The 22,107-nt window shown below is 49.9% G+C and overlaps 1 protein-coding gene across 1 annotated transcript in view; it reads right to left on the reverse strand.

The window, feature by feature from the left end:
- lyst (lysosomal trafficking regulator) overlaps window positions 1–22,107 on the reverse strand; it is a 76,307-nt gene that overhangs the window by 23,986 nt on the left and 30,214 nt on the right. Inside the window, exons 6-19 of the mRNA XM_036546317.1 lie at window positions 19,275–21,336; window positions 15,926–16,904; window positions 14,588–14,749; window positions 12,448–12,604; window positions 7,837–8,054; window positions 7,487–7,553; window positions 7,218–7,327; window positions 6,358–6,784; window positions 5,638–5,791; window positions 5,348–5,521; window positions 4,876–5,036; window positions 2,655–2,845; window positions 1,535–1,780; window positions 241–414 (exon numbers count right to left, since the gene is read on the reverse strand). Coding sequence (XP_036402210.1) covers window positions 241–414; window positions 1,535–1,780; window positions 2,655–2,845; window positions 4,876–5,036; window positions 5,348–5,521; window positions 5,638–5,791; window positions 6,358–6,784; window positions 7,218–7,327; window positions 7,487–7,553; window positions 7,837–8,054; window positions 12,448–12,604; window positions 14,588–14,749; window positions 15,926–16,904; window positions 19,275–21,336 — 5,282 coding nt within the window. The remainder of the gene's footprint in view (window positions 1–240; window positions 415–1,534; window positions 1,781–2,654; window positions 2,846–4,875; window positions 5,037–5,347; window positions 5,522–5,637; window positions 5,792–6,357; window positions 6,785–7,217; window positions 7,328–7,486; window positions 7,554–7,836; window positions 8,055–12,447; window positions 12,605–14,587; window positions 14,750–15,925; window positions 16,905–19,274; window positions 21,337–22,107) is intronic.

A 22,107-nucleotide genomic window follows, 5' to 3' on the forward strand; every position in this document is an offset into this window, starting at 1 on the left:
CACTGTTTCATATGATAATAACTTAAGCAGGCATGGGCTGCTGACTGAATGTAACCTTTTGTATTTGATAATCTTTTGTATTAAAGAAGCTCTCATAGTCTTTTAACTCCTAATCTCCCAAATAAAACTTAAGAAAAGGACCCCAAGAATCATCACAACATGGCTGAGGACAATTACAATCAAGATGAGAAAATGGTGCAACAACAACGTAACAGGAAAGAGAAAGCTGCTGCTGCCAACCTTGAGTATGTGGTATCCCACAATGCACTTGGACTTGATGAGGACCTGGTGGATCATGGAGTAGCCGTGACAGCTCTCCATCTCCTGGACGCGGTGCTGGTTGTACTTGACCAGAGACAGCAGAATCTGCAGGGCCAGGGCCTGGGTCTTCTCACAGTCACTGAGCTCCACAGCCTTGAGATAAAAAGAGAGAGAAAATATGTGCATCACTTAATTTCGAATGCAACTGCTTCAGCAATACTGCTGTTTTTCCAGTCAATAAAGCACCTGATGGTAGGGGAGAGGGAAGCAGGGGGGAGGGGGAGGGAGAGAGAGAAAAAGAAGCACAAGAAACAAACTACCTTCACCCGATGAGAACATGTCCTGCTTTATGGGTACTTTTTATGTATGTGCTGCTAGCATATGAATCCTGATGCCACAGGAGGTGATAATACAAGCACAGAATTAGATAGTGACTTCAAAGCAGTCACTACCAGGTTGTAATTTCTTTATTACATATGAAAAGAAGTTCCCTGTGTGAAGGTATCAGCTTGTTTGGTGAAATTATAAGACTGTCCAGTGGTAGCAGGGCAGACATTCCTGTGCTTCCTCAAAAAGTTTTCAACAGGAACACCTCTGAGTGGGCTTGAATGGCCATGGGGGTACACATAAGAGCAAGACAGGAACTTCTGTTTAACAGTAAAAACAATATTAAAAATAGCAACAACTTCACCATATCACCTCCTACATAACTTACAACACATTTTGGACTCGAACAATAATAAACCATGAATACAAAGAAACGAACAAAATCACTACCTAAAATAACTGGTTGATTTTCTAAACTACGCAGCTAGCTAAGTACTAAAATACTAAGGGTGATGTACACTCATTTAAGAAATGCAAGCCCTAAATGACAGCATCTGGAAAATAGAGATCTCTTCCTTCCTTTTTTCTCTGTCTCAGCCAATTGCATTTCAGAGAGGTAACGACTCGACTTGTACAACATTTTACATCCGACCACAGGCCATTTGTTTCAGTATCAAATATAGCAGCCCTATTGGTCTCACAGGGGAAACAATATGCATGTTCACAAACTGCAAAGCAAAGAGTTCAAACACAGGAAATCAAACCTGCTGAGCAAGTCTGGTGCTCTCCAGTTCAAATGTAATGCTGCATCATGCCTATGAAATGCTAAGGGAAACACCATCTTAGAGAACAGAATAGGATTTTAAAAGAAACTGACAGAACGTCCATGTACCAATCAGGCAGATGTGGGAGGAAATGATACCAACGGGGCAAGCTTGTCTCGTACCCTGGCAAAGAGGAAGATGAAGGTGCCGGTGCCTCCGATCTTGTGCAGAACGCTCTGGAGCCCCTGTGAGTCCTCGGGCCTCAGGGCTCTGAGGAGCTGGGGGTCCAGCGCGCCGCTCTGCACCGGCCGGGCGCTGAAAGGCCGCTGTGACACCACCGTCTTGGCCTGGCCCTTCAGCCGGATGACCGGCTCGTAGATGGTGTAGTGGCTGGGGCAGCTGGGGGTGTACACCACCGCCAAACTCTCCTGAGGGCACACACAGAAACACACACACACACACACACACACACAGAAACGCAGAAACACACACAGAGACACAGAGACACAGAAACACACACACACACACACACACACACACACACACACACACACACAGAGACACAGAAACACACACACACACACACACACACACACACACACACACACACAAACACACACAGAAACACACACAGAAACACACACACACACACACACAGAAACACACACACACACACACACACACACACACACACACACAGAAACACAGAAACACACACACACACACAGAAACACAGAAACACACACGCACGAATAGTTAGATCACAAGGACAAAAAAATATCAAACACTGCTTGGTTGTTCCATCCATACTCTTTAAGGAGGAATTAACATGTGGGGCCTGAGTAAAAGCCCTGACTATGGAAAGAGTCTGATAAATGATGTGCCTGCCATCACATACAACTATTTCATTCAGTCCGGAGATAAGACCATTAACAAAACCTGTGACATCACAAATTATGCAGAGACTGAAAACTAATTGTCCTGTTACTGAAAAGCTATTAAGCAACTACAAAACAAATCTAAAGTTTTGGGTTTCTCACTCCTGTTCTAACTTCAGTTTGTAAAGGTACTGTGGAAAGAAATTACTGTATTGGGGAAAAAAAGGAAATTGGCCATTTTTTGAATATGCAGTCTCTTTCATAAAAAGAAATAAAACAGAAAAACAGGTACAAAAACAATAAAATTATCACGTCAGAGAATAGCACCAATAACACGGTACCCTGACATACTGACACACAGCAATGCGACTGGCAGGCCTGGTGAGGCAGGGCGGTGGTTCTGAGACGCTGCTGAGAGACTTACGATGAGCGGCGCGGCGTCCACCTCCTTGCTCTTCATCAGCATGTCACGCACCTGCTGGCACTGCAGCCCCTCCTGCGTCACATACTTGGACAGCTTGACGCTGGGCTTGCCGTACCTGCAGGGCATGATGGAGGTGCAGTCCGGCCCGCTGGCATACAGGTAGAAGGCCTCCTCTGAGCCGATCCGGGAGCCTGCCCCCGACACGGAAGAGATTCGTTACTGAAAACGCGCCTGTCTGTGACCTACGACCTGACCTGCTTTCCTGCCTCCCGAGAAAGGGCTCTGCAGATGGCCGCTGAGAGCCTGCGATGCTGTGAGTTGAACTTTCACTCAGACTTCACCCAGCACCGCTCGCCTCAGTCCTGACCCTGGAACAGTGTGAGTTCAACGTAAGCAGAATCAAAATCCAAGACTTTCAAAATGGGACCCACTGCCTCTGCCGAGCGCCACAGGTTAAAAGAGATAAGGCCCTGAGAGAGGCGCTCATTGCGGCCAGGAGCCGAACTTCACACCACAGAGATCAGGATAAGCTCCGACCCCATGAGCCACACAGCTTGGACATGGCTCCCCAAAAACACATTCCAGTTTTATCCTCCGACAGAGCTGTTTGTGATACTTTTAAAACTCCTTTGTACAAACTGGTACAATGATGTATGGGGCTCAGCCGTTCTTAGTGTGATATTAGCTACAGAATAAGATTACATCAATTTAGGTCATCACAAACGTATTACCAGGAGAACAAAGTAAAAAGTGCAAAGGGAAGGGAACAAATCACAAGGACCTTGTCTAAATCCGGTCTGATCCTGTCTTAGATTTGGGTTAATCAGGGCCTGTGAATTGGAGAGTTTTGCATCCTAGCGATGGGAAAGTGAGAGCTCCACAAATTCTAAAATGTGTGGAGCTGTAATGCGTTACTGGTTGCTCATTGACTCAAAAAAAAATAAGTGTTTTGCTCTGGAGGGCAACATCTCCTGAGTTGATTCGTTTGCATGAGTCAGTAAACCATTATGGGATTCATGAAGCCTCTCTTCCCAATGAGTAACCCACAAGAAGGACCTCAATTCCTCATCTTTCCTGCTGTATTTCAATGGAGCTGCCAGGTCTTGGCTGCAGCACTCAAGGAGTCTTGAGAAGGCTACAGAATTTACAGAGCTTTTAAAACCCTGTGTGTGTTGTTTTTAGAGAGAGTCGTTCCCTATCACAAATATTAGAACACCAAGCACAAAATAAATACGTTCTACGAGTCAGGGGGGATTTAATGAAGACAATAGACAAACTATTTTGTTCCAAAAGATTGTGCCCACAGGAGGAACGCAATGAAGACAACAGTGCATGAAATAAGATCATTAATTATGATACAACTGTAATATCACCATGACTCATTAGTGCAGGGCTGAGACTTAATTTGCTACCGAAGCCATGCAGAGAAGTCTTCAGCAACAGAATGCAGGGGCAATAACCAGGCACACTAATGACATCTGTCTGTTTCACAGATTGAGAATCCCATGCCACAGCCCATTCAAAGCCAATTAACGGAAACAAGAGGGTCATTCTGTCACTGGCAGGGCTGTGTCCAGAAAATCTGCAGAATCTCCCTGCACACACTGTTAATCTGTGCTGAGAAATCTTTACGCAGCACACCCCACAGAATCGCACCTTCAGCTCACAGATGAATGGTTATGAATGGCTACAAACAGTTATAAAAGGTCATGCAATGCTGCATTGCAGGAAGAACTGACCTCCAGTCAGTTTTGACTGGAAGAAGAAGCTCTACCTACATCAGAACATCAAAGAACTGGTCCCATAAAGGCACTCCAATGGAGCAATCCTGGGAAGGAGGCCCTCAAAAGGACGAGGCAAGCTTTTTCTGGCAGAAACTTGACAGGTTTTACTGAGTATCAGTAGGGGGAGACATGACACATACCAACTGCTGTAGGTTACAGGTCTCACTGACCTCAGGTTGTAATCAGGATTCTATAGGTTTTGATTTCCCAGTGCAGCCAAAAAAGGCTGCTAGTTATGTTGCTTGGTTGACTATCCAATAGGACAAATAGATAATACATAAAAAAATATAACATAATCTCTGCAAAAAAGCAGAATCTGCCAAGTGAATACACATTATTAATAGTGACACTGATACTAAAGTTTGCCAAATGAATGAATGTAAATGTAAACGTAAATGTAAATGTTGATCACAAGAGGACACTCCTCAGTAACGTACCATTGAAGAGCAGCATGCTACCCACATCCCAGCGGCCTCCGAGCCTGGGTAGCTCCTCAGCGGAGTGCAGACAGTGCCCCAGCATGCAGAAGGTCTTGTTACTGTCAGAGGACAGGCTGGGCTTCCTGGGCACGGTGTAGTCCAGAGACACTTCACACTTCCTGCAGGAGAACAGGAAATTAAAACGTTCATAAAAATACCCATTTACAGCTCAGCAGGATCAGAATGAAGTCAGGAGTCCTTTTATCACAGGAAATAATTAATATAAGAATACATAAAAGTTATGGGTAAACAGACATGGACATAGGGAAGGTGCCCTGGATAATATGGCTTGTTTCATGCCTGCCCGTCAGAGATTAGGAGTTCTCTTTATTGACTGGCTATAGATGATGTACAATGCAATGACACAGGCTGCTATATTGTTTATTTAAGCCAACACACAATGTCACTGCATGCTCCACAGAGGGCGTACCTCACACCGCACACCCAGACCACCAGCGTGCCATGGACGTTCTTCTTGCCCTCAGGCTGCTGGGTGTAGGTGAGGGCCAGGTGTTGCCATCGGTCTAGGCTCAACAGTGCCTCCTCTGATTCGGCCTGGGCTAGCAGGCCGGCCTTCATCTCATCGTTGGGATCGACGCAAATCCTGATCAACGTGTAAACCAGAAAAGAAAAGAGTTACTTCAGCTTAGATCATCACACTGTTCCCGCACAGGTCACAGGTCAAGAATTAGAGGTGTCAGAGGTCACACCAAGCCTCACCTGAATAATAAGGTGCCGGTGGTGAGGTCGGCCCACACCTGCAGCATCAGGGCCTTGGAGCCCAGTGAGGCCAGGTGTACAAAGCCCTCCTCCACCAGCCTGTCCCCAGAGCGGGGCGGACCCAGGTGCTCTGACACCGGAGACTTCTCCTCCTCTGAAACACACAGGGAGGCCATCACATTATTACCACAAAAAAAAAAAAACAGTATACAAAACAAGAAAAAAAACATGTATACACTTACATGCAGTGTGTTTCTCCCTTCCATTATCCATTTTAATTTTTAATTTGGAATTACCGTACATTCAGCATAATTCACCCCAACTACCTCTGCACTCATGAGGGAGGCAGAAGGGTAACAAGTGCAGTCCTAAAATACACACACATCAGACCATGACTGTTTTTCACATAACAAGTCCCAGTATGGCAGGCCAGCATAACCCACTCTATCCTGGCAGAAATATGCCAACTGCTGTGGACTCTGAGCTGTGTTGTTGGCCAATACTGACTACTGACTCTGTTCCAGCCCGCTTGGAACGAGCACTTTTATCCTCAAATCAATGATGTTTAAGAAAAAAAGCCACAGTAGGATTCTGAGGCAATCACAAGCGACTGTCATAACTGCTCCTGTACTGCAGTAGTAACAGGTCACAGTAACAGTCAATGGCCGCCAGAAGAGAGGTGTTAGAGGCACTGCAATGAGAGGAAGCCCGGCTCAGTACCTATGCTGTCCATGCTGCTGTCCCGCAGTGCCGTCGGCCTCCTCTTGGGCCTTTTGCCCTTGTCGCCGGGGCTCTCCTCGGCCGTGCTGGTCTGGGCCCTCAGCCACAGGGACACGCTGAAGCCGTTGGCCATGTGAGGCCAGCAGTTCTGCCCCACCAGGGGCAGGTGGACAGGAGCCACGTGCCAGGGAGAGGTGAGCTGGTGAACGGGGCGGGTCTCCCCGTCCCCCTCCCTGCGCCCCGGGGAGAGTTTGCCCCTCCACAGCAGCCCCACGCCCTTGCCCCCCGCCGCCCCGTTCTGCCGGTGGCCGGGGGAGACGCCGCTGGGCGTGGAAGCGCTGGGCACCAGGGGGAAGGACAGGAACTGCAGCGGCTCCATGTCCATGTTGGCCTCCACGATCCGGAGGATTCCCTTCAGTAAGATCTCCTGCAGCAGGGGCCAGAGGGACGAGAGGGAGGGTTAAAAGGGCAGGCTGAGGAGCAGACCAGAAGTGACTTATACTAGTTGCATTCATACAGCTGGATATTTACAGAAGATACAGAGGCAGGAAGTATCTTCCTCAAGTGTGCAATGGCAACTTTAAGGTTACAAGCACAGCTTCTACATCAAAATACCAGACACTGCTCAGAAACAGCAGGGCAGCAGTAAAATAACTGATCCGATCACTTGTAGTTTTCTGGTATTGATCACCTATTACTGGTCTGATTTCATTTTACACCCACCAACTGGCATATAGTGACGCTGAAGCATTGTGAAAAGTGGCAGATACACATAGAGCCCTATCAACTCCATTCACGCATTGTTAGGTCATATGAAGTGCTGTAGTGTGGGCAATGAGCCGTAAGATGGCACTACTCACAGTGGCAGGGGTCTTCTCCAGGAAGAGGCGGACCAGCATGGCCAGCTCCTCTGCAGTGATGCGATCACTCACCATGGCAACCAGCAGCTCGACTACTATGGCCTGACACTCTGTGCAGACACATGGGCACAGGTTATAACACCCACCACCAAACACCACAGCAAACTGTCCACAACCAGCGCAATGCACCATACCACACGCCTAACTCAACACGCTCTCTGACAGGTCAACGCGTTCAGGGCGTTTAACGAGGATGAGAGTCAACGCACCTTCAGCCGAGGAGTCCGAGTGGTTCAGGATGTTCTGAAATCCTGCCAGAATGGTCTTCACAGCCCCCTGTGGCAGAAAAACAACTTCAGCACCACAGAAATCTTTATATCCTGCAGTCCACGGATATCCAAGAGTGGTGTGATGCATTCTACAGAGGTCCAGTATACAAGCAGAGAATGCATGGATCCTCTGACAGATGAGGGGCCTGATGGACGTCAGTATGAACAGCAAGAGCAGCAGGCAATGACTGATATTTTATTCCCAAAATGGTAATCGGCAAACAGTATCTTCAAACAAAACAAAGCAATAAACGAAACACAGGAGGACAGCGGATGGTAGGGGGGCTGACCTGCTGGTAGAGGAGCGTGGCGTTGCGGGCGTTGCTGTGCACGGCTCTCAGCAGGCTGTGGAACACGTGGCGGAGCACCTCCAGCTCCGGCGAGCAGGCGGACAGCAGCAGCAGCTCCATGGTGCAGATCTCCGGGAAGAGCAGCACCCCCCTGCAGGGTCCCTCCGCCGCCGCCCCGAACGCGCACTCCCCCGGCGGGGCCAACTCCGCCCTCTCACCTGCCGGGAGCACCGAGGCGGGCGTGAGACACGGCCATCGGCTCGCCCAAACCTCGCTCGCTCGCTCGCTCCACCAACCCGCACGTCACCAGGAGCCTGCCGCCCCCACGCACAGAGAGAGGGGCCGCTCCCTCTTACCTCCCGGTGCTTCCAGGGGAAATGCTGCTCATTAGCCTGCACATGACCATGCCCGATTCCAGCGCAAGACAAGCACAGCCCAGATCTGGATCAATTCATCAGAAAGCACCTAATCCGCTTTGGACCCAAAGCAACAAGTCTGAGCTGAGCCGTGCCGTTTTTCCACGGTGCCTGCGCTTTGAATGAGCTGTTCTCTGCAGGCTCTGCCTTTACCACACCAGCAGCCTGATCCCAGCGTCTTACACACACGCACACACACGCACGCTAATGCTAATGACGGGGCGCCTCTGTTCCTCAGGCTTCCCCTGACACTCTGCCTTTCATCTGAGCAGCACCTCACAGCAACCTCACCCCCGGCCTATCACGGTCACGCAGGGGAAGAGCGCTCGCGATTGGCCGAACTACCAGCCTCCACAGGGTTCCCAGCATACACTGCTAATCATGGGAGTTTATATTCAGGCCCCTCACATGCCACACACACACACAAACAGCAACACACGTCACGCACAATCAATCTCGCAAGAGCAATAAGTCTTCAGTAACGACCACTCGGTCTAAATCAACGGCTGCAAATTCATGAAAGGAGCAGTTGGGTGCTGATACAGTAACTCCATTAGCCGCTAGACAGATTGGGTTTTTTTCCCCCACTGAAGAACCCATTTCATCAAAGGTGGTTTGATGCCGAGCTCTGCAGCAGCAAGTGAAAAATGCATGGATGAGATCACTCTGATGCAGTTGCCATTACTGGCAGGTTGGGAGGACCAAAAGCAGGCTCTCCCCTTCACACCACTGCATTACATTACATTGCTGTCATTCAGCAGACACTCTCATCCAGAGAGTGTTTACAGTTTTACATGTTATCAGTTCGTAGAGCTGGATATTTACTGAGGAAATTGTGGGTTAAGTACCTTTCCTAAGAATACAACAGCAGCGGCCCAACGGGGAATGGAACCAGCAACATCTCGGTTATAAGGCCTGTTCCTTACCACTACGCGACTCTGCCGCATGGATCAGATCACTCTTACTAGCAGTGATCACTCTCACTAGCACTCTTACTCCCGAGACATTACTAGCAGGCCCTTTGGCATTGCGTTTATATTCTAATTTTAAAATTTTAATATTCTTAATCTTATTCTCTCCGGCCTTCTCTGTATTCTTGTAGTGCCCACAGTGGCTGCCCTCAGTCACCGCTACTGTAGGTCACACAGCCTGCCTTTGCTGGCAAACACCTGCAGAAGCATTAACACCGCATTCTCTCATCCTGCTGGGGGCGTTAGATGCTCAAGGAAGTCTGCATGAAAACACCACCAACACGCGTCTTTATTCATATAATCCCATACAGTTGCTTGCCAGGTTGTTTCAACACAAGCAAAACAGGTACAATCTGGCCAATGTTAACCACTGGTCAGGGAAACACCTGTCTCTTCTGTTGACTCATTTATTTCACTGCACGCCTGGTCAGGTAAATTGAAATGTTTTGTTCTCTGAGCACATTCCTCTTGCTGTGCTTGCCACAGAAAGCTACTTCTCCCCAGTGATTAGATAATAATAGGGAATGCCAGAGTTTGTCTCAAGGGGAGTTTGGAGAATGAGTCCCCCGGGTCTGCATGTTTGGAGGGGCACAGCCAGCGCCGCTGTCACCGCCTCCTTTGGGAGTTGGTTATGTTACTGCTGCAGGCTCCTTATTCTCCCGAGTCCTCTTACGCATGCTGGCTACCTCTGATTAACGGCCAAACCACAGGGAGGATGAGGATGCCGTTGACTCAGTTCAGAACATACACACAGTATTCCCTAAAAGCACAATGACAAACAAAATGAAGTACCCTATACACCTGAGAGACTTTTTTATACGCTGAAGCTTGACAGGGATTTATGCCAAGGAGGAATGCCAAAACAAAGTATGTAAAAAAGCATTCTGGCACTTTACTAAATCATCAGATTCAGATTTCCTTTCTTGTAATGTTTACTCAACCAAAAATGTAGTTTTCTAGAGGCCAACTATGTTTAAATAATAACTCTATTATAACTTAATTAATTGCAAATAATAAGTAAATAAATAAATAATAAGTAGATAATTCTAAATTTCATTCGGTAAAACGCCTCTGAATTATAATCTTTGTCTGTTCATATATTAAGACATTGGGGTCATTGCCTTAGCATATCTTATGCATTTTGAAGTACATATTTTTTTATTTGTGTGTATCTTTCAAAATGACAAAAACAACTCAAGTGTAGAAGCCCAGCGAATCCACAGAGCAAACTAGTGAACCCCCAGACCACACATACATGAATATAAATAGAAATAGAAGTATCAAAGTATAAACATGACATAAATAAGAATGTAAGGAGTAAGGGAATTCAGGTTGGAGTGCCATATATAAAAACTGTCAGAAGCACGGGAGTCTCATCACGTTTTATCACCCAACCAGGTCTTGGGAGGGGAGAGTGCGCTTGCAGGCAATCTCACCAGCACATCTGCGCTGCACAGTGCAGGGCCTACGCGCTTTGCATTAGTCACACTGACACACTGGCATGTGACCACCGCGTAGTCTTTCACGGTGTCCGTGCATGACCCCACCCAGAGGCACTGCAGAGGAGTTCCCCCAAATTACCGCAGTTCCTCTACACTGCAGGGTGTGGAGTGTGGCATGTTGGTAAAAACTTTTTCAAGGGTCTCTTCTCATCATATTACTACAGTTGTATTTCATTCTCGGAAACAAAACTGACTCAAATTCAAACTGCAGTTTTACTGAGGTTTTTAAAAGTTTATTTTGCTGAATGGAGTGACCTGCACCCAGAGCTTTACTAAATTACAATCATTATACACTGAACTTGTAGCTTTTTTCTTCCATTTTCTTGCAGAACAGTGACATATTGTTAAATGGGACAATAAGGCACTTGAATTCAAAAGGAATTTCAATAAGCCTTAAAGCTGTGATAAGCTGTCTGTGTGGAATACTTCATATTATTGCGTAATAACTCAGAATTTTCATAATTATTTTGCAAGCCCATAATGTGGGATGAAAATGTTCATTTCACAAAACCAGTTTTAATGATTTCTTTCACCTGTATTCAGTATTCAGTTTTTCTGCTGTGTTCCTATTTTGCAAGGAACATGTTTTGAGAGGCAGTCTCGACTTACGTAAAATCCGCTGCTGGTGCATGACATACCATTTTTGCGAGCGAAAACCACTTTGAACTGTGGATTAGTTTTGGACTGAAAAGGGTAAGCAGAGGTAACCAATTCACCTGACATGCAATTCAAACCAACAAGGTGACGCAGATAAGTAGAAAGCTTGCATAAAGACAGAATGGGGGGGGGGGGGGGGGCATTTCTTTATCTCCCCCAGGGACACTGACACCCCTCTGTGAAGTAACCCATCACCTCAACACTCATTAGCACCCAACAAAACATCCTGCCTGCTGAAAACGGCCTATCAGAGGCAACACTCACTCTGTTACTGGGGAAACCACCCCACTGCACAACCGGACTCAAAAGCAAAATCAATTTGAATTTCTCAAAGGCTTGGAGGAAATCATGACTCATCACAATGGAGGAAGGAAGAGCTACATCAGATACCCGAAAACAGAGCGTATCAGTCACCCGAGGGATGAAAGAAAGCATAGCCCCTATCATGCCTCTAATGCTGTGACATCTCCAACAAGACACTTGAGAAATGAGCAGACAGGTGGTAGTGACAACACAAGAGAGACAGGTAAAGCAAGAGTGAGAAAGTGGCACACAGGCCCCAGATCAGTTCCCACGATGCTACTCTTCACTATGAATGCAAGATTAGAAGCCCGAGTCTGTCATCCAAAGCAGCTCCTGCTCTTGAGCTTAGTGGGTGTAGCTCTTTCTGCTTAGTTGCAATGAATTCGGTTCAAGCCAATTCCATTGTTTTCCAAACCATATCACTAGGTCATCGTGAGCATTACTTAAAATCCTGTCTGGAAGGTTAAGCTCAGCTAAGCCCACCTTTGCAGACTGCAGACCAATATAAGTGTTCAGCAATAGGACCTGATGGCAGGCTGAGGTCAAGTCAACAGCACCTGACCTTTCAACTTCCAATAAAGCAAATAAGAACACCTGACCCCAGGGAGATGCACTCCTGAGACTTCCGCACACACCATCTGTGTGTCTGCATGATCTTTCTGCACTGTTCCACACAGTACCACAGCTCTCACTACACCGCTGCGCTGTTCTGTTACACACTCCTTCCAGGCTGTGTCGGGGTGCTCTGTGCCAGCGGCCTACCTTCCTCCCGGCCGCCGTTGTCCTCGGGGTTGCTCTCGCTGTCGGCCTCGTAGCCCTCCTCCCCGCCCAGGGGCCGCAGACCGCAACCTTGGGCCTCTTCCGCTTCCTCCGACAAGTCTCCCGCTGGAGCTGCCAGCTCCACTCCCAGCTGTAGCTTCTGTTACACACACAAATGGACAGACAAACAGGGAGATAGAGACAGACAGAGAGAGAGAGACAGGGAGAGGGAGACAGAGAAAGACAGAAAGAGAAAGAGAGACAGAAAGAGAAAAAGAGCAGAGTTAACAAAACAGCTTAAAGCTTAAAGCTGCTAAACTCACACATCCCAACCAGAACATCTGGCCCAGCTCCCACATCCCCACCCAGACCTGTGGTTCAGCTCCAGCCCGGACACGTTACTGCCCGTTGAGTCGTTAGGCCTGAGTGAGACTGTCCAGAGCTTTGCGCACAGCCGGCGCCGCCTTCTTTCTGTAAAGCTCTCCTTGTTTACAAAAGCGCTCGTCTTCGAGTAGCTGGCCGTAACTAACGCTATCAGTAACGGCGAGGTCAGAAGTTACTTTACACACAGTCAGATGCATACATCTGTTTTAGCTCCTCTGGCAGCTGGAAATACTCAGAATGAAGGCTTTCTGGCAGACATTCAATATTCTCTAGTAAAGAAGTGAGGGTTTTATTCAAACTGACTTCATAATTTGCTGCAAAAATCAATGATAAAGATAAAGCCATAAAGCTATCTTTTATTGAGCTTTGTTAGGTTACAGTCATTTAAAAAGATCAAACTAATATAAATATAAGTTCTGACTATGAGACCAATGGTATTTGGTCAGGGGTTATTGTGGTCCTCCCTGAGCTTCTGTGCCACAGTTCTCACAGAGGAAGCTCTGCTCATTCATGTCTTCAGCTGAAATGTGTAAAACACAGCAGCTGTGTAGCATAGTGCTAAGGAGCAGGGCTTGTAACCCAAAGGTTGCTGGTTCGATTCCTCACAAGGCCTTACCCTTGGGCAAGGAACTTAACCCACAATTGCCTCAGTAAATGTATAAATGGACAACATGTAAAAATTGTAACCTACGTAAGTCGCTCTGTATAAGAGTGTTTGTTAAATGCCAATAATGTAATGTAATGTAAAACCCAGGGTCTGCAGAGTGACATCAGTCAATGTTCTGTACCTGCAGAGTCACTGACTCTCCATTCATGCCAATATCTCTGTTTGCAGGACAGCATCCATGGCTAGTGGCTGGAAACTCTGCCACCACTCTGCCATCTGGCACTCTCATAAATCTCAAACTCTGCACGGTAAGCAAACAGGGTCCTTGTTTGTGAAAAACACATTTCTGAGACTAAAGCTCGTATTGAGCAAGAACCAAACTGGATTTCTGCCCGCTTCATTCCAATCATAGGGATAAATTGAGGATAAACCAGTTATATAAAAGGCCTAAGCTTAATCAAACAGGTATGCTAAGACCTGTGGTAAACATCTGCTCAGAGATGGAGAGGTACAGAGAGATCTGTGCTCTCTGAACCAGGCACAGGGGACCAGATCCCTGCATTTCAAAGACTCCCTTTGTCAGGAAGAGAGGACTGGTACAGGCAAAGCCATGAGCACTGCATCCCACACAGCCAATATTCCAACCTAAGGCACTCACTGTTAAAAGATGCCTAATGAGGCAGAGAGAAAATAAACCAAGGGAAAGTGAATGCAGCAAGCATGTATTAATCAACCTTGTAAAAAGCCTCTGACTTGCTTACAAAAAAAAACAAAAAAAAAAAAAACTCTTTCACACCACCAATAGGACGAATGAAACACCTTAAATGTCATTCGAAAGGCATGAAACAGTTATACCCCAAGGAGGCTCCTGAAATGCCCATCATCAGAAGCACAGACACTACGCTACTACTGGCAATTAGCAGATGCTCTTATCCAGAGTGACTTGTCCAAGAGTACAGCAGCAGTGCCCCTGCAGGGAATCAAACCAGCAACCTTTCAGTCTTGCTCCTCACGACTATGCTACATTGCCGCTCACAGATGCCAGAGTAGTGATGCTGTGAGGGCCAGGCTGAGTCCGGGTCCCACGTCAGGAGCAGCCTCCTCCAGCCTCACTTCAACGTGTGAAAGAAATGTTTTTTTCCCCACTCTTACCCGCTCGTTCTTCTCCTCCGGCGTGTCGGGACCGACGCCGACCTCAGCGAGGGCCACGCGCAGCAGGGAGTCGAAGAGCGGCACTGCCAGCTCGGAGCACACGGCTCCCGAGCGGGAGAGCTGGTCCCGCACTTCAGCCAGGGTCTCCTCCACCGACTGCAGCTGCGGGAGGAGAGAGGGGAGACGTGAAGTGAAACGGCACCGGAGCGACTTTCACAGCTTTCACACAGAGCCCATTTTCACTGCCCAAGCCCCACCTGAGAATGGAACAAGCCCAGCTCTTTAATCACTGATCCTCTACACAGCCCGGAGCTAACACCACCATACGCTGCACCCCTGCAGCACATAGCTGTAGCAATGCAGTGCACTGCGTTTCAACAGCATACAGCTGCAACACACAGCTATAATGCCATTATAGTGCAGCTACACAACACACAGCTGTGTTACAATGCACACAGCTGTGACACCATTACAATGCTACTCAGCACACAGCTGTACCACCATTACAATGCTACTCAGCACACAGCTGTACCACCATTACAATGCTACTCAGCACACAGCTGTAACACCATTACAATGCTACACAGCACACAGCTGTACCACCATTACAATGCTACTCAGGACACTGCTGTGACACTATTACAGTGCTGAGACACAGCAGACAATCCATACAAAACAAAGGTACCCACTCGCGCATACACTGCTAAGCCTTGCAGTGAGAGACACTGCCTTTCAAAACCAAAACTGCTAAAGACTTTCAAAAGAAACACTCCTCCATAAAGCTGCAGTGCTTTTGCCTCACCAAATTCAACGGCTCTATCATCAATGAGCTTACAGCTCAGATTAAACAAACACAAAGCAGACAAACACAATTAGCCAAGGGGCTTTGTAAACATAAAATGCTTACACCAATGGGATTACCCCCCTGCCTCCAAAAGCTACTGCTCATGTTCTGCTATAATGGGAAGCATGCTTTCCAGACTGAATGAGCAGAGTGCTTGCTGCAACAGAAGAGACAGTTAGGAGGGACTGCTAAGTGCTGCATTCTGCCCTGCCATCTTTCACACATTTGGGAGTGGAGTACGGGTAGATCAGGGTAAGGCAGCAGTGTGTGGCATAGTGGTAAGGAGCAGGGCTTGTTACCAAAATGTTGTTGGTTTGATTCCCCGCTGGGGCACGGCTGCTGTACCCTTGGGCCAGGTACTTAACCCACAACTGCCTCAGTAAATATCCAGCTGTATAAATGGGTAATATGTAAAACTATAACATAAGTCACTGTAGATAACAGCGCCTGCTAAATGACAATAATGTCATGTAATGTAATGTCAGTGGTAGTACCTGTGAGGGCAGCTCGGGGTCAGTCCTCTGCATAGCTGAGCTGGCGCTATGCAGACAAATGGCCAACAGGGCCTCCAACAGCCGGATGCTCTGAAGAGGCCACTCCTCCTCCAGCTTCCTGGCCGGGTCCCTGCTCCTGGGCTCACTCTGCCCTGAGCTGAGGGAATCTGCGGGGCCCTGCTGGGCTCCATCCATCTGTTTGGGTGACACAGGACCAGGCTCTGCTGGGACAGGCCCAGGTAGGTCTGCGTGTGACGGGCTGGCCTTGCCCTTAGCCTCTCTCTTCTTCTTGGCCTTCCCATCCTTGGTCTTGGAGGCCAGCTTCTGGATGACCATGGTCATGAGGCGGGAGCAGACCTCCAGCCCCCCCAGCCTGTAGAACTGCCTCTGGAAGACGGCGCTGGACAGGTAGATCCAGCGGCACATGGACCAGACGTCGGCCGCCCGCCGCACCTGCTCCTTGGAGGGCAGCACCACGCTGTCGGGGGAGAGGCAGGGCAGGCGGCCGCCCAGGGGCTCGCTGGCCGTGCTGTCGTAGCCCGAGGTGTCCTCCGAGTCGTTGACCGAGTCGCGGTCTGAGTCGGCCTCCTTGCTGACGCAGAGGAAGGCCACGCACAGGAAGAGGTTGATGGCGTTGACGTGGGCCTCACTCCAGCTGCGCACCGCCCCACCCCCGGCTCCGGGCCCCGTCCCGGACCTGCTCCGGCGCCGGGGACAGGCCTCTCGCAGCCCCTCGTAGAACTTGCTGAGGCTCTGCTGGGCCTCCCCGACCCCCCTCGGCCCCGTACCCGTCCCCTCGGCCAGCTCCTCCGCCTCAGCGCTCTCCAGCTCCTGCAGCAGGGTGTCGGCCTGCCCCTCCCCCACGCTCAGGATCAGCGTCTCGAACACCTTCAGCGCCCACGAGCGCGTCGGGTCCAGGTAGATCAGCTCCGTCACCTGGTTCAGCCCGTTGCAGCTCAGGAACATGTCTCGGGTCACCCTGCACGGGGACACAACAGCACGTTTGGGACAGACCTAGATTCAGCAGTTCAGCTTTGCACACCCACAACACTGACACAGCTGTTCTGCTGTTGCTGAGACAGGCCAGAGGCCCTCCACTGCACTCTACTGCAGCACATTCAGAAGCCTTCATTAACTCCAATTCATTTCAAAGCCAGCATCACTGTACCATACTAAGCCAATAACTATTCTAGTGTAACGTCTCAAAAGCTGCGTAAAAATTTGACCTTGCTTGACTTGGACATTAACAGCTTTCATGTATTTTTTAGGGCAAATAGTTATTTATGCAGTGAAGAATTATGTAAATCCTTCTGTGGAGGTATGTAGGAGCATTCACATCCCACCACAGCGCTCACAACCCAAGGCCATTAAGGAAGCATGAAACCAGTGCGGCTACAGGCGCACGCTAAGATCACCTCCCTCCAACGCTGTGCTGAGTGTCCCTACTCAAACTCCGACAATTCATTCTGATAGCCACCGGCCCCAACCATATGCAACTTATTCATAACTTTACAAACAGCTTCAAACACTGCACCTTAATACCATGCAATTCAGAGAGGACTTTCTGATTTGTGTTTACGGTGTAAAACGAGACAGATTATTAGCGCGTGAGTGCTCCCACAGCAAAGCGGCTCCTGCAGGCTGCATAAACATCATCAGGTCGACCGGACGAAACAAAGCAGGACGTGGAACGCAAGGAGCCGAGTGAAACAGCGATGAGCTCATGCCGTGAGGAATGTAAATGCAATTTCCCTCTCTCCCCTTTCTCCGCATCAAAAAAAAAAAAAGCACTGAGGAATGTTCGACCGCCCTGCTAATGCCAGCGCAGAGAAAAAAGCCATTCAGGTCTCCTTTTCTCCATTTTATGAGAGGCGCTGCTGAACAAACTGTTCCAGGACAGGAACTGATTGTTGATTAGTTTGAGAGGCTCTCAACTTTCCGCGTGGATGAAATACTGTCACAAAACCACACATAAAGCAGCATGGCTCTCTGGTAAACAGCAGTACAGTGCAACACAAATGACTGTACAGAGTCATTTTTTTACCTTTGCATTTGCTAGTACAGGGTGAAATAAAACCACTCTTCAGCATTTTTCAACCCTAACCGTAAATAAAACAATAACAACTACTGAAATATGGCCCTTCACTCAGCTTGTGTAAGCGGAGTAAAGCTTGGGGCAGCAGGGCTCCTGGTTAGCCATTACTATTCATTTTGTAGATGTTGATATACTGGTTATAGAGTCAACAGATAATGCCAGTGAGAATACCTAAGGTGACAAAGAAGCCATAAAAATGTACATAAACATCCGCATTGCCACAGTAATGTATTGGCCTTGTGCACAACATAAAATTATAACCTCTGCCCATGCCTAACAGTCATGGTTTTTGCTGGAATACTCTTTGCCAATTAGGCCACATTAAAAGTAATGCCATTTTACTTGGCCACTAGCAAGACAGAGTCTCAAATTCTCTGCTTTTTTGCAAAACCAAGAAAGATTTTTCCTTTTTAATTCATGCACTTTACAGAGCTATTAATAGAAAGCAAAAAAAATATATATATATTGACTGCACTGGGATATTAGGCTTTTAAGACCTGCTAGAAACTGCAGATCTCTACTAACAAAACAACATGAACAAAAAGGTCAATAAATCCCACTCATCTTGGGTGCGTTGGCCTCATTCAGGGTGATCAATAAAGAGAATAACAACCACTCTTTTTATTATGGGTCAGTGGAAATCTTCTCTGTTTACTCTGTAAGACTGCAGTTGAGGGGAGACAAACGCTTGACCTGCATTAGTTGCTGTCACTGATATGGCCCTAATACAAGGCGAGATGTTTGTCTTTCTTTGTCTGTAGTCTGACCAGCAAAAACTGCAGCACAGAGTTCTACTGAACTGTAATCAAGGGTGCTGACCTTAGTTTAAGTGCTATTTTAAAGATGCAGCATACAGTAAACATGTGTTTGTCTGAATATTATGATAGTTTCCAATATGCAATGGAATGGTACACCCATAGACTGACAAGATTGATGATCCATTGCATAATCACAACAGACTGCAGTCTGGACCTGCCTTGCTGAAGAGATAAATAGGACCCCCTTCCAACGGTTAGAAATAGCTTTGCTAATAATACTACAGTGAGAGACATTTAGACATCTGGCCTCTGGCCTGTACAAGGAGGGCCTGTGGAGAAAAGGGCCGCTTAATAACATAACTGCATCAATTAGCAATGCATGAAGGAATTAGAGAGCTGATGACATTAAGCGGCTGCACAGGCTCAGGGCAGCTGCGGTGCTGGCCTGGCATTGGCTGGCTGCTTCTGTACAGGCCCCACGGGGGCAGGTGCTCACCTGGACTTGAGGAGCGCGGGCAGCGTCTGCAGGTAGACCTGCAGCACCTCGATGGGCAGGCACTGGCTGTGGTAGCTGCAGGCCTGGGCACAGGCGGTGGAGACGCCCAGCTGCTGGGCGTGGTGGGCCAGCTCCACGCCCCGCTGCAGCACGGGGCTGAAGATGTGGGTGTAGAGCTGCCACTGTACTGCGGCGTTTCCGCGCAGCGTCAGGTGGCACACGTGCCCGGCCACCTGCAGGCTCAGCTGCCGGTCCTCGCTGAACACCAGGTCCTGGTAGGCCTCCAGGGCGTCCCACTTCCACAGCACGTCCTCGGCGCTGCCGCTGGGCAGGATGCCCTGGGAGCGGTAAGAGGGGCTGGGGCAGGGGGCGGCCGGCTCCGCCCCCTGCAGGGTCTCCTCCAGCCCGGGCAGCTGGCTGCTGTCCAGCGTGCAGATGTTGCAGGAGGCCTGCTTCGCCCTCTCCGAGGGCTGGCCCCCGCCCAGCTGCTCCAGCAGCAGCCGGCTGAGGATGGCCAGCACGTGGGCCTGGTAGCTGTGCAGGCCCGGGGCGCGGAAGGCGTGCAGCAGCGGCCCCACCACCGAGCGGGGGTCCATGCAGCAGCAGATGCCCACGGCCTGCAGTCCTGCCAGGATCTGCAGGCAGCCGGCGCCCGTGGAGGGCAGGCGCGGCAGGAGGCGCAGGCACTGGTGGGCGAAGGCGGCCAGGCAGCAGCAGCGCTCCGGATAGCGCACCTCCCCCGAATCCTCCTCGAAGGGGTCGCGGCGGCCGGCCTGCTTGAAGGCGGACACGGGCAGCCCCGACAGGTCGCGGTGGTGGTGCAGGAAGTGGGAGTACTCGCAGCGACGGTGCCGGCGGCGGGCGCACACCGACTGGTGCAGCTGCTCGGACTTGGTCTTCTTGATGGCGCTGACGATCTTGAGCACGGCGCCGAGGATGCCCCGCGAGCGCTCGGACGCCTCGGCGCTCGCCTCCGACTCCCGCACGGCCGGGCTCTCCAGCCGCAGCACGGTGGCCTCCAGCAGCTGCAGGCCGCGGTGCTGCACAAACTCGTGCACCAGCTCCACCGCCTGGCTGAAGAAGAAGGGGTTGGGGGCGCAGGCCTGCAGGCAGCCCAGCAGCACCTGCAGCGCCCCCTCCAGGAGCTCCGGCAGCAGCAGGGCTCGGTGCCGGTAGCGGGAGAAGGAGAAGTCGTCCTGCACCTCCTGCAGGGTCTTCTTGGGCCGCGGGGCGAAGGGGTCGGCCTGCTTCTCCAGGCAACTGCGGATCTTCAGGGTGGCCCGCAGCAGGTCGGTCAGGTTCCGGCGCAGGTGGTCAGGCAGGGCGTCGCCCTGTCCCACGTCCACGGACATCAGGTGCAGGACGGTGCGCAGGAGCATCCTCTGGACCAAGGCGATGGGCTCCTCGGTCCACCCCCCGGCCAGGTCCTCCACCCCCGCCCCTCCGCCGCCGCCCGGCCCGCAGCAGTCCCCGAACTCCGTCAGCATCTCCGTGAGCGTGGGGACGACGCTGGCGGCCAGGCCGGGGCTGTGGTTGAGGGTCATGTCGAACTTGCAGACCTTCTCCAGCAGGGACAGCAGGACGTAGCACAGGTCGAAGGGCGAGTTCTCCATGCGGTTGAAGATGGAGAGGGCGGCCGGGTCGGTCAGCGTCTCCGAGTCCGGCGGCTGGGAGCCCAGGAGCCACTGGCAGGGCTCGGCCTTCTCGGGGGCGCCTGTGGTGTCCGCTGGGGGTGGCTGCATGGCGGACCGGGGTTCCGAGCGGTGGTGCTGACAGCTGACCGGCAGGGTCAGGCCGTGGGAGCGCCGGTGCTTCCCCGCGGGGCCGGCCGCCTTGTCATCGGAGTTGGCGTCAGAATCAGACGTGGACAGCCGGGACTGGCGCGCATCTCTCACTGAGTAGCGCTGGGCGGTCCTGCGCTGCCGCCGCCACCTCCAGCTGCCCAAGGAGCTCTTCCCGGCCTCCTGCGCCTCCGAGCCGGCCTTCTCCTGCCCTGACCTCAGAGGGACCGCCTTGCCCTCCCGGCTGAAGAACACATCCAGCAGCGAGGGCAGCGTGAAGCCTGGGAAGGCAGAGCAGTCGCATTCAGGACACACGGAACAGCAACCTGAGTGACCCATTTGGAAGAGCTTTCAAAAAGGGCAGGGATCTTGTCAATCTTTAAATAAGACCGTAGTATTCTGGGGCTACCAGAACGCTCTGGGCACACCAGGCTAGAGAAAGGCCCTTTAAACAAAAATCCAATCTAATTTACTCGACCATTCCAAACAACGAGCTACTGTCTGATATTATTACATAAAAATCTAGCTAACACACGTGTTGCCCTGCTGGCTCTCATAAGGACAGTGTGGCCTACGCATGGGCCTTCTCCTAGGCCTCTGGTGCTGAGTCACAACTCAAATATAGGAACTAATAAGGCAAAAATCTATGAGGTCTTTGTTAGAAAGAATTAGCACACCCTCACTAAAAGCCTGCGTCAGCTCAGGGTCAATTATCTCCAGCAACAACTGAAAGTCGATCGTCAACCGCCTCCTCTCCTCTGTAACTCTTTTAATAATTGCCGTCATTTAGGAGGTCGCACGTCACCCATTGTCAGATTAAGAAATGAAATACAGCCTTCAAAGAACCAGTAATAACGCCGGGATTTCACAGCGTCAATCTGATTTCCGAAAAGAATAAAGGCCAGCAAAGGACGACACGCTGATGATGATCTGTACGGTAATTCACTCACTTTTATGAAACAAGTAATTCATCACAAGGCCCAGACACATCTGAGGACAGCGATGGAACATAGTTAAATAATTACAAGCAGGCATTACAACACACAAACGAG

This window comes from Megalops cyprinoides, chromosome 15 (genome assembly GCF_013368585.1).
Source record: "Megalops cyprinoides isolate fMegCyp1 chromosome 15, fMegCyp1.pri, whole genome shotgun sequence".
In the NCBI taxonomy this organism is placed as follows: domain Eukaryota; kingdom Metazoa; phylum Chordata; class Actinopteri; order Elopiformes; family Megalopidae; genus Megalops; species Megalops cyprinoides.